Source organism: Hippopotamus amphibius, chromosome 12 (genome assembly GCF_030028045.1).
Source record: "Hippopotamus amphibius kiboko isolate mHipAmp2 chromosome 12, mHipAmp2.hap2, whole genome shotgun sequence".
NCBI classification, from domain to species: Eukaryota; Metazoa; Chordata; class Mammalia; order Artiodactyla; family Hippopotamidae; genus Hippopotamus; species Hippopotamus amphibius.
This window is the reverse complement of record NC_080197.1, coordinates 73,647,207-73,659,250: the sequence shown is the minus strand read 5'-3', so window position 1 is coordinate 73,659,250 and position 12,044 is coordinate 73,647,207. Positions and strand designations below refer to the sequence as shown.

General features: G+C 41.0%; 1 protein-coding gene across 2 annotated transcripts; it reads right to left on the bottom strand.

The window, feature by feature from the left end:
• Positions 1-653: 653 nt before the first annotated feature.
• Positions 654-11,042, bottom strand: MFAP5 (microfibril associated protein 5). Of its 2 annotated transcripts, XM_057702516.1 has the most exons (9): positions 10,819-11,042; positions 10,291-10,350; positions 9,275-9,310; positions 6,406-6,450; positions 5,634-5,666; positions 5,163-5,198; positions 3,038-3,125; positions 2,374-2,447; positions 654-1,079 (listed from the first exon to the last, which is right to left on the bottom strand). In XM_057702516.1, exons 2-9 carry the CDS (start codon positions 10,346-10,348, stop codon positions 967-969), a joined length of 483 nt encoding a protein of 160 aa, XP_057558499.1. In that variant the 5' UTR covers positions 10,349-10,350; positions 10,819-11,042; the 3' UTR covers positions 654-966. The 2 variants fall into 2 exon arrangements, with proteins under 2 accessions (XP_057558499.1, XP_057558500.1); XM_057702517.1 differs by lacking the exon at positions 5,163-5,198.
• Between the last annotated feature and the right edge of the window lie 1,002 nt (positions 11,043-12,044).

Here is a 12,044-nt window from a genome sequence, read left to right as displayed (position 1 = left end):
ACTTTTCTATAAACTGTCAGGTAAACTTTATACTTGTGTGTTAAAGTTCAGGTTTGAGTTCCCTTCTTATGCCCCAAATCAGGCTATTCCAAAATTCATTTGCACAATAATCTCTACAAATTTTGGTAAGTGGTGAGGATGAAGAAGTAGCAACCACTCAAGGAAATTCAGAGCAATGATATGGTTTCACATGAAGTTGTCTCATTAACTTGTGGAGGTGGGCTAAGCCCAGTACTATTGTAAATGAGTGAGTATATGAGACTTGCTATGCCTACTTGCCCATTGAACAACAGCATGAAAAATTGAATAGTTTTATACCTGGCATACTCCTCTCTCTTTAGCCTCAGCCTCTCAGCAGAAGACAACATTTCGGGTCTTTAGAGTAAGGTTGTATAACTCTTGGTTCTGGAGAATTTTCTAGGACTCCAAAAATTACCATAATTCTTCTCATAAAGAGGACCTACCGGGGAAATCCCACAAAATTAGTTAATAACAGTAAAGAGGACTATTTGGTAAAGAGGACTATTTGGTTTTCCTAGATTAACTCATCTAGGGAACTCTTGAATGGAAAATGAAAGTTCCATGGTTAGTTAAGGTAGACAGTGATAACATCTTCCACCCTAAGATGTATCTCAAACAGATTCAGTAGTTAATATCATTTTCAATAATTTTATTGAAGTTCAATTTTCCCTTGAAATTGTATGTAGAATGTTTGTATCTAAGCCACATGGTAATCATTTATCTACTAGGTCTAGGATATGGGGAAGCAGCAAAATCATGCAATACTATAGACTGTATTTTAAGTATTGAAAAATGAGATAAATGGGTGAAAAATCAAAAAGTAGGGGCAAAAGCTAGACATCGCAACGGGATTGGTTTAAGAAATACTCGTGTCTATGAGTTGGCTGACAATGGTTGGACAAGAAGTTTCCTCCCAGCCACACATTCTTTCCTCGTCCTTGATGATCACAGACCACCGGGTCTCTGCAAATTCACATCATCACAGGGAGGAAGGCGGAAGTAGTTGGAGCGACGGAGTCGCCTTGGGGGTAGACCAGCCATCTGACGGCAAAGTTCATCTAGAAGAGAAGCAGAGCATGATGGGTTGAGAATGTAGGAAGATGGCAAGGGCTCGTGTCTTAAGGAAAGGGAAGACTGCAGAGTGGTACAGTGAAAAGGTTGAAAGGAAATACATCAGGGTTAATACCCCAGCTCTGCCACTTACTGGTTATTTACTCCCTACCAGAAAGTTTCTTAAATTTTCTGAACCTCACTATCTTTTTCTGTACTACAAGCATTAAAATACCCACCTCAACAATGTAGTTGTCAATATGAAAATGAAAGAATGGATGCAAAAGTACCTGGCACACAGGTGGTCAGTACATTTTAATTACCTCTATACAACGTGCTCCCAATTCTTCTATAAGTGGACTTATTATTAAATAGCAAAACCGTGAGGTCCAGTCATTCAATATATATTTAAGTGTTTACTATGTGCAAATGGCTAACTTTAGCTAGCAGGTCCCCTGAGACACTTGAAAGTGCCTAGAGTCCCAAATACTCATCCTCAATGTCAAGGTGCTTCCCTTGCAGGTGGCTTGAACAGAGCCAATTGGGGGCAAGCAGCAAGGTTCCTTCTGCGAAATTAAGTACAGCTCTTACTCAGGGGCTCGGTGCAAGGCGAGCTGCTGAGTCATAGTGGCTTTCGTGTGTGGTGCCTTTGCCGACCGCAGCCATCATTTGGGGCTGGCCAGGGGCAAGGTGAGAAATAGCTTTTTCCCACCATGCACGGTCTATAACCACATACTCTGGACCCTTGTAATTGTTTTTATAAAATCTTTCTACCTTCCTCTATCTCTGACCTTTCACAATAAGCAAGGTAAATGGTTCTTGGAATTGATGGACTATTAAAAGTTAGCCAGTGTCTAGACGTCCAGTTGATTTTTCACACATCGAAACGTTACTGTCTCCATGTTAGTCCCCCCTCCCCATCCCCCAGAGTTATGAGCATGGCTGCAGACTAGTAGAGACTGTTATTTGTAATGACTGACTTGCCTTCTGTCTAGACCTCTGAAAGATCTTCAAAGCAACTAGGGCATCTGAAAGCTCTCTATATGAGAGAAGTTAGGGGTTATTGTCTAGTTGGAAAGAGATCTGGGTGCTGTGTAAATTAAGCATACTGCTTTCCTTAGGTTGTTTATTTGGGGTGACTTGGTGGAGCAAGGATTATTAGTAAGTCAGAGAGTAACCTAAAGCCCTCCTCCAAAGCCAGACCTTGGATCTGTTAGCATCTTGACCCTAGTTATTGATAACCTAGCGATAACCCTAGTTAGCTCTCATTACTGTCCCTCCCCACTCAAAAGCCAGTCTTACCTTTCATAACATCATGCTCTTTACAGACAAGACGGGAGCAGATCTCATTGTTGATGATGTACATACGTCGTAAACTGCCACCATCCCAATGTCATTGTGCAGGAAGGAGAAAGAATGCATTGAGAGGGAGAACTAGCCTAGGCCTGCAATGCCTCTTCAACTCCTGTATTTCCCACTCTTCCCTATCTTTTCTCCTCCTATCTGGATTCCCTTATTTCAGACTTCTCCACCCCCGACCCCCACTTCCCCAAGTAGTGTAAGAGATGCAATGGGATCCGTCACTCTTCCTGGTAACATTTTGCACACTCCACCTCGACCCAAGCTTCATAATCATCCCCACTATTCCCTACTATTTTCTGCCTTCACACGTGCATCTTTAGCTCCAGCCTTTTTCAATGAGGGGGTAAATTTGAAGTGCTTCCCTCATGACAATCCTTCCTCCAGCCCTCACCTTCATTCGCCTTCTAGCGTCTACACTTGTTAGTCAAACTATTCTCTGTGTGCCTCAATCCAGACTTCTGGTTCTCATTGGCACCTTCAGGAATAGCTAAAGAGGGTTATGCTAAAAACACCTGCCCCTCCAAAGACTGAAATTCCACAATGGATGCTCGTTAATGAAAGCACTATCCTGGACGATGCTCTCTGGGTGTTCTGGGACCTTTACCTGGTGAAGCATACTTGATGGATGCATTGCTTGACTGGCCGATGGACAGAGTAGAGTCTCGTGCAGGGAAATTTCTCATCCCGGCACTCTGAAGAGGCCAACATAAAAAACACAGGCATGAACAAAGGGTTAAAGGGGATGGAGGAGGGGAGATAGAGTTGGGGAAAACCTACAAAGTAGTCTCTACAGAGGATCACGGTAAGTTGGGGCATGTTCTTCCTGTCACCAAAACAAAGCAATAATAGAAGTTGGCTAAAAAATGAAATTTAGGTGCTTCCCTACCTGGAAGGAAAGTAGATTAAAATAGTCCCTGAGGGCTCTTCTAGGAAAAAGTCCTTCTAGGGTTATACAGGTGGTCCCATGCAACAGTGGCCCCATCTTTTCCCCATGATTTTTAGAGCAGGTGCTTACAAAACAGTGGGGTATCGTGGGAAGGTAATGAAGAGTACTACAAACAGTCTTACAGATAGAACTGGAAACAGACTAGATGTACCAAGTATCCTCCCAAGAACAAGGAGGTAAGGAATCCTCAGGAAGAAAAAGAAGCTGAAAAAAAAGATGTGCAAAAGACAACCATATCTGTGGTGGTGTTTTTATCGTGCGAGGCTAGAAGGCAGAAATTTTATGCCGTTATTACTGGTTCTAGAAGTCACTGCTCTGTAACTGTCATGTTGCCTTACTTGAGACCCATGTGGGGCACCCACAAATAGATGAATTAATAACTCCGTTTTAGCAACTTCTTAGTTGAGATATTCATTGTGTTGAGAGTATCTTTGTTTCTGTCAAGAGGCAAGTTTAGTAGAAACACAAGGCAGAGAGCCATGTTCAAAAGAACTTCATCTTAGAGCTAAGGAGAGAAAAGATTATTATCCTGCTGTGGAAGCTCTTCCTCTAAAAGGAAATCTCTTCTTTGTAAATTAGATATATCATCATGGGTTCTTGGATAAAAGTTGGTAAAGAACAGCAAGGGTCATAATCATGGCCAACCCAAACCTAGGGGCAAGTTAAATACTGGCTAAGTTTGTAGAATGGAGAATAAGTCAAGGAGTAAGATGAGTCTTGAGGAAATAGACTAACCACATGTGTAAACGTGTCACTGAAAGGGTTGCTAATAGGATACAATAGGAAGAATGCTAAGTGATCTCATCCTTATCTATCCCAAGGTTTCAATTGTAGGTTTATATGCTGAGAATCCTCCAACTCATATGTCTAGCACAGATCTTTCTTCTAATAAGCCTCAGACCTACAAATCCAACTGCCACTTTGTGGAAGAGCTCATGGATTTTTAAAAAAGATCCTTCCATGTCTCAAACTTCCTTATATTTCCCTTCACCAATTCAAAATTGTTCTTCACTGAATGGTGCCACCGTCTATCCAACAACAACCATCTGCCTAATAGAAAACTGGACATCATCTCAACAGTCCCCGCTCCATGACAGCTCATTTCTCCCCCTTACCTCTAACATAGTTCAGGCCATCATATTTTATGGGGACTAGGCAATGGCAGTCTCGCTGGCTTTCCCATTCAAGAATCTGCTTAGAATCTTCCTTTGCATGAACTATTCTCTGATTGGTTTTCATTTCCATCCTAAGCATTTGCCCATATTGTTTTCTTTACCTGAAAGCTCTTCCCCTTTCTATTTACTTGATTCACTTCTACTTGTCTTTCAAGAATCAACCCAGTCAGTGTGCCCTCCAGAAAATCCTTTCCTAACTCCCAACATCGAATATTGTCAAGGACTCTTTGAGTCTTTCACAGCTTCTTTTGCTTATCCTGATTATAGCATTTTGTGAGACCGAATAAAGTTATCTATTCCTTTGTTTATCTTGTCTATTAGACAGATGACATCAAGATGAAAATCAGTTTTGTCGTGCCTTTACCCACCTAATCTTGGAAACTTTGAGCAAAAAATCAAGTCTTGGTATTTTGTGTATCAAACCCTTCTCACAGTTTTTGCTTCTTAAGGGATCAAAAATGTCCTTAAATTATACTGTTGGATGAATGTGCTACATAAAATGTGGTTCTGTTTAGTATCCTTCACCAGCCGTAGTGCCTTCCGTACTGGGAGATGGGGAAGGACCAGGATGGCCCCGGTGGCCCTGGGATTCCCAGATCTGAACTCACCCAGGTCATCTGTGGAAGGCTTGATATCGGCCAGAACTGAAAAGGCACAAAACAGCAATGTGAGGAGGGCTTCGAACTGGCAAAGGGGAAGGCAGAGTGCAAGAGGGGAGAATGCAAATAACAGGGCAAAGTCAAGACTGTGGCTGGGTTTGTATATTATGTGCAAGGGAATAGAGTTCATTGAAAGTAATTGAATTTTTTGAACATTATTTGGCCTGTTGACAGTGTACTAATTTTTGGAAGAGTTTATATCATGCTTTTTCAGCTTTTAATCCACTTTGCTTCCTCTTTTTAAAGGGCTAGGAGACCTCTTTCTTTTTATCCCACTGTCACTGAACAGCATGCCCACAATCCCTGTATCCCTTTCCATGTGATAAAAATTCATGATTAATTCAAGACCCAAGAGCTGGAATAAATATTGTGGATATTAACAAGAATCATGCCATTTTTAAGAACTGGAGTGAAGCCTACCTGTTTCATCTGTAGCAGGATCGTTCACCAGATCTGCAAAGATACAACACAGGGAATGAAAAGGGGAAGCAGGATGAAGGGATGGTGATCAAAAAGGTGGCAAGATTGAAATGAAAGAATGTGGACTCTTGGAGGAAACATAAGGGACTGTCACAGAAGGAAACGGAAGCAATAAAGGGACTGGGCATGTTTGTAGCCTCGGTAGCATCTAAGATAGACAACAGGGCTCTGAAACTCAGCAAGTCCCCTACACGTGAACACGTTCCGTTCCGAGAGTGTGTTCAATTTGTTCGTTAAGTCCAACAAAGTGAGCCTAGGTACCCAACTACTGTAATGTAATAGGTTTATAATACTTTTCACACAAATACATAAATAAAACACAAAACAACACAAAAAATAAACATTTTTAATCTTACAGTACATTACCTGGAAAAGTACGGTAGTACCAGCTACATCACCGCTGCTTTAATGCTTGCTTCAGGACATCTTAGACTTGAAAGACACTGTACTCTATACAGTACTGTACAGTAAAGTGCACAAAAGCACGACCACTTACAGAGGATGCACGCATGTGACAATGCATGCCAGACGTGCGAACTAACTTACGTGATTGGACATGAGCACGCAGGTACACATCTTTGAAAGTTGGCAACTTGAAGGTTCGTACGTAGGGGACTTACTGTTCTAGTCCTTCTTTAAGGAAGGGTGTGCACACATCATCCTCAACCCTTCTATCCCCAGTGTGATAGCAAAGAAATAAAGAGTATCTTACTAGGATCTTCTGTGAATGTTTCTGAGGTCACTGGAGTCACATCATCTGCATAAAAACAATCAGAAAACATTTTCTGAGCATTCTCTGTCCCCCACCTTGTGCTCCCAGTAAGTGAAATTGTCAAGCACAGTAGCCGACACGTGGTAAGATCCCAAAAATGTTTTTCTTCCAACCTAAGTTCTTTCCCCTGTAACCCAAACAGATGGGTTTCCTTTCCTACTTGCCTGAATACACCTGCACAGTCCTAATCCTAGAGTGTCCTTTTCCCTTTGTCCTCCTTATTTAGAGGAATGAATGAACTAACTCCACGGCCACCAGATAGTCTACCACAGGTATCCTCTTTCTCAGTTAGACTTTGGTTAAGCATTGGACTGCAAGAATGACTTCATCCTAACAGAAAGTAACAGATACAGCTCATTTGGAATTACTAAGTGCTTGCTTTTACAGATGATAAAACTGAGGACCAGGAGAATAAATAACTCACACCAGGTCATAGAGCTTGTTAATAATTATAATGGATTGATGAACTCTTTGCAATACTTTACAAAATATACTTTATACTTTTTTTTGTGCAATGCTTTACCTCTTTGTAATACAAAATGAAAATTCTTTTTCTCAGACTGATTTTTTAAAAAAATTTATTTTATATTGGATTTTAGTTGATTAACAATGTTGTGATAGTTTCAGGTGTACAGTAAAGTGATTCAGCTATACATATACATGCATTTATTCTTTTTCAAATTCTTTTCCCATTTAGGTTATTTAATATTGAGCAGAGTTCCCTGTATATAGTATACAGTCCTTGTTGGTTACCCATTTTACATGTAGCAGTGTGTACACGTCAACCCCAAGCTCTCTAATTATCCCTTCCTCCCATAAGTTTGTCCTCTAAGTCTGTGAGTCTGTTTCAAACAGACTGTAATTTTGATATTCATAATTTTGATGTAATTATGATATAATTTTTTATGATACTTTTGATATCAGTCTGATGATAGGCTTTACACAAGAGAGTGTTCAGAAAAGGTAACAGTGGTAGTTTTCTGATGCTCAGTGATAAGTGTGGTAAAGAGAGGGGAGAGGAAATGCCTTGCTGTCGATCCTTGGAAAGTAAATGCAGGAGGAGAAGAAATAAAAATGGTCACGGTCTTGGTGGAAGCTATTTGGATAAACTAAGAAAACTGTATCTGAAACTGTAAATAACAGCAATTCCTGAAACAAATAGTCTCTGCTTTAAAAAGCAACATCACAAAACAGTGTGAAGACCTGAGTGCTCAACAAACATCCTACCTGTAATTAACCTTCCTTGTAAATGGCTTGTAGTTATAATCTGATTTACCCACTAGGGGTCAGCAAAATCACAGTTTGCCTTGAGGTCAGCGTACAAATGTCAGATTTAAAATCTAGTGACAGTAGCATTTTTTATTTTTATAAAGCATGTCAGAGTTACTGATCCTTGCACTAGAAGCAAAACACAAAACATTTTGAATGAATTCCTCCCACTTATTCCTTACCTCATCCTTTTAAAAAAATTCCAGATAGAAAGTCATCAGATCTGACCAGCCTTTTTTTCTTTAACACTCAGTATAAACTTTCTTCTTCCGGAACAAATTTTGATGAAAGGAATTCAGATCTGCTGCACTCCCACAGGATATTTGAAAAACCACTGACCCGAATCATTCCAGAGGCTGTAAGAAGGGAGTGGATTCTCTCTGGGGTGTAGCTCAATCCTGCCCTGTTTCCCTTTCTCTCTAGCTACATTCCAGTCCATCCACTCACAGAAACAGAGGAAGCAGTGGGCAAACAAAAGGGTTTGAGGGTATCCTAGCTGTCTTCTCAGAGTTTTAGGCAGAGTACTAGTTTTCTGTATATTCCTCAGTTTATCCACCTTTCCCATGAGCTACCACCATATGAATGCTTTATTAAGGATTCGTGAATGTTCTCTGGAAAGGAACCTTAAGAAGACATTTTCATTATCTCATAACATTTCTGCATCACATAAAATAGGACTGGATCTTAACCAGCTCAAAGAAAGGAATTTTTAGTTTTGGTACTGCCGAAATGACTATGACCTAGGTTCAAAAACCTAGGGATTCAGACCTCTATACCCGCAACAGAGCAAAAATTTTTTTTCTGTATAAAAATATCTTCTCTACCAGGATGCACAGTAAGAAATTATATTGTGCCCAACTATACACATAAAAAGTTGAAACAAGTTATACAAAATGATACTTTTGTAATGTGCTTTCAGTGTACTCTATTTTTATTTTGACATCAATGGGTTGCATACTGCAGTGCTCTTCAAGGTTTGGGAATAGCAGGAGAAATTATACTTATGTTGGATGCCTGGAGGCAGACTGGAGATGCTGATCAGCGTGGTCTTTTGGAAGCCAAAACTTTTGGTTTCTGTCTGTGCCACAATTTCTCTAGTGCTGGGAAGACCTTTTATTTTGTCTTCATTTTATTTTCTCCACGACGACATGGATAGGAAAATGCTTTCTGTTAGGATTTGAGGGCATTTTCCGAGGGAGTGGAAGAAATGAAATGGCAATAGAGAAGGTTTTGGGAAAGATATTTACTGAAATAAGAATAAGAATGTTTTATGAAAGAACAAGAATGTTTTATGAATGGGATCTTAGTTCCCTGACCAGGGAACCCGTGCCCCCTGCTGTGGAAGTGCATAGTCCTAACCACTGGACCACCAGGGAAGTCCTGGGATAATAGGATTGTTGACCTGGTGAATTAGATCCTGTTTCCCACACCTTGGCAATACATCTCTGTGTTGTGTTACAAATTCTTGAACTCTGATCATTCAGCTACATAGTCCTGATTAAAAAACCCCATCAGAGCCCAGACCCAAGGGCTTACTTACCTCCACGTTGGCCGCTGACCCCTAGGGGTGTCCAGTCTGTACCAAAGGAAGGAGAAAAGATATGTGAATGAGTCTAGCTCTATGCCCCATAAAGCTTTTATGAGATGAACCAGAAAATCATGGAAAAATTATCATACTTTATCTTTCTGTTTTATTTCTGTTATAGCTCAATATGAAAGTACTCAGACCGTTAGTGCTACACACAGACATGGAAACAGAGACAGCAGATTCCTGAGAACAAAGGCGAGCTCTGCTATGCCCTGACTCAGGAGGCCCTTTTGCCCTCAGTCCAACCAGAAGGGGTGGGGTCCTCATCCACACACCAGGCCAGCAGACTTTATGATGTCCCGTCCTTCTGTCCCCACAGCCAACCCCTCTAGCTAAACTACTGAACAAGGCCAAAAACGATGATCTCCGTCTATTTGGCAGAATGAGAAAAAAAGAGAGTAGGATTTCTTTGAAGCCCCAGGTTCACTTTCTGTGGCTAATCTTCTAGTGAGAGTGTGTGAAATCTGTGAAGATCATTTTTCTTTTGTGTATTTTCTGTGTGCATGTGAATCTGTTTGTGTGTAGGCTGGTGTTAGTGTTTCTTAGGTGTTTATCTTCACGATTTAAACTTTTGAGATTTCTTATGAGATGGTCCTTATATATCTGTACACATTTGTATATATCAGCCTTTTCCTTTGGTATCCGTTTCCTTGTGTATTTCTATGTGTGGCTCTCTTTTGGTTGATATGCATTTGTGTGTATCTTCATTTTACCTTAATTTCATAGCTCTCAGGATGCCTTTTCCCAAATCTGAGGTCTAATCACATTTCTAAACACATTTCTGCCCTTTCTTCTTTGACACAAAATCTGTTCTTTCCTTCTCTTAAACGGCAATTTTAGAACTCAATAGCAAGCATCCCTCCTCCCGTTCCCCTTCAGCCTCATTCTACACACCCTCTAACATACACCTCCACCCACATCTGAGGAGCTGACATTTTAGGGAGAAAAGAAAAAAGGTAGGGACTCACCAGAGGAGAAGATGAGTGCAGTGAGAAACAGCAGCACTTTGGGTCCCAACAGCAGCATATCTGACAGGTGGGTGGGGAGAGTAGAGATTTCAGTTCCAGGCCAGGATATTTGTAGGATCCCTGTCTCTGCATCTTCCCAGGAGATTTCCTCGTGCCCCATAAGTCTCACATCCTTCCTCTCTTTCACGCAACATTTCTCCTTCAAATTCTATTCTTTGATCATTTGCCATTGTTCTCTACCAAGTCAGAGGAAAATTTTACACTCTAAGTGGTTCTTAATGGCCCCCACCCTGTGGCTTCTTTCAACCCTAGTGTCTAATCTTCTGTTTTGAAATCTGTGGCTTTTTTATATCATCTGCTCATCTTGGTGTCTCCTCATTGGAATTCCATGGATAATTGGATGTCTGTTTAATTCTCAGTCAGTGACATTTCCCCTTGCCTGCTTCCAGCCCTTCAACACACACACACAGGCACACACACACACACTCCCCCTGTCTATTTAGGGTTTAGACAATCAAAACAACTCACTCTTTATGGTTCTCTGCTCTTTCCACCAAGTCCTTTGGTTGTCTCTCTCCTCACTCTGCTCCACTTTGGCTAGAGAGTAAGATGAAGAGGGCCACTCCCTGGAAAGGACTTCAGATTTGGCCTATTCTGAAACAATGAGATGAGGGAGAGCGAGGAGGAGAGAGAGAGAGAGAGGGAGGAGGGAGAAAGCTAGGCGAGGTGTCGGATGCTGTGCTACAGTGAGGCTGGGAGGGGAAGCGAGATGGGGCTTCGCAGTCATTCACACCCTCATTCCAAAGGTTATGACCACACTGATAAAAAATACTGCTGCCTTGAAGGGCTGGCTCATGCTCATGTATGCCTTTCTTCTGTGAGCCACCATCTGGCCCCAGCCTCCCTGTTTCCTTGGGTTCCTTCTCACCTGAAGAGCAGTAAAAACACCACCTAGAATCTGTTTCTATCTCTCTGGCTGTCTTCCATATTTGAATCCTTGATCTAGCCCCCTTTCTCACTTTTGTCCTTTGGAATTCTACACCAAAAAATTTCTCTGTATCCTTGTGTTTCTCATTTTTCTCTGCCTCTTTCTTGACCAACTCATTTGACCCCCTCCCCACCTTGAGAATCTCATTTATTGCTACATCCAAGCAAACAAATACCACATGAGTTTTGTCCAAGAGGAGGGCTGCTGTCTTGGGGGTAGGAAAAGTTACTGAATATAGAACCCTCGTCTTTTTGAAATGTGGAGGAGCCCCATGAGACGGGATGCCAGCCTTATGTTGTCTTTTGGCTTTGTTTAAACTTATGCAAAGAATCTTGGTTTCTGAAATCTTAAGGATAAAAATGCCATCAGAAGCCCAAAGAAAATTGGGAGCCAAGTTCATTTTGCTTGCCTTATTTTCCATCAGTAATTTCCTTCATATCATGTAATATGTACATAGCACTTTCTCTGATCCAGGAACTATAAAAACTTTGTCTTTGCTCTTATTCCTAGAAATTCTAATGCTGGACCATTACAACATCCCCACTTCAGAGGGAATAAACCTGAATTACAGAAACTCAAATCTGAGGAATAGTTGACTTTATGTGCACTAGCACTGTGTAAATTTGAAGTTATCTGTTAGCTTCTTTGGTCTATATTTTGTATTTCCTTTATGACAGAGCAGATAGTATTAATGGATTACAGACCAGAAGAAGAGACTAAATAATGGAAGGGAAGAAGGAAGGAAGGAAGGAAGGAAGGAAGGAAA

What these genes read in the sequence shown, in the direction of transcription:
- MFAP5 (XM_057702516.1), bottom strand. Translation starts at nt 10,348, where the DNA reads ATGCTGCTGTTGGGACCCAAAGTGCTGCTGTTTCTCACTGCACTCATC. An exon ending in GGTCAGCGGCCAACGTGGAG is followed by an intron (nt 6,451 to 9,274) that starts GTAAGTAAGCCC and finishes GTTTTTATGCAG; the next exon opens with ATGATGTGACTCCAGTGACC. An exon ending in GCCTTCCACAGATGACCTGG is followed by an intron (nt 3,126 to 5,162) that starts GTGAGTTCAGAT and finishes TGGCCTCTTCAG; the next exon opens with AGTGCCGGGATGAGAAATTT.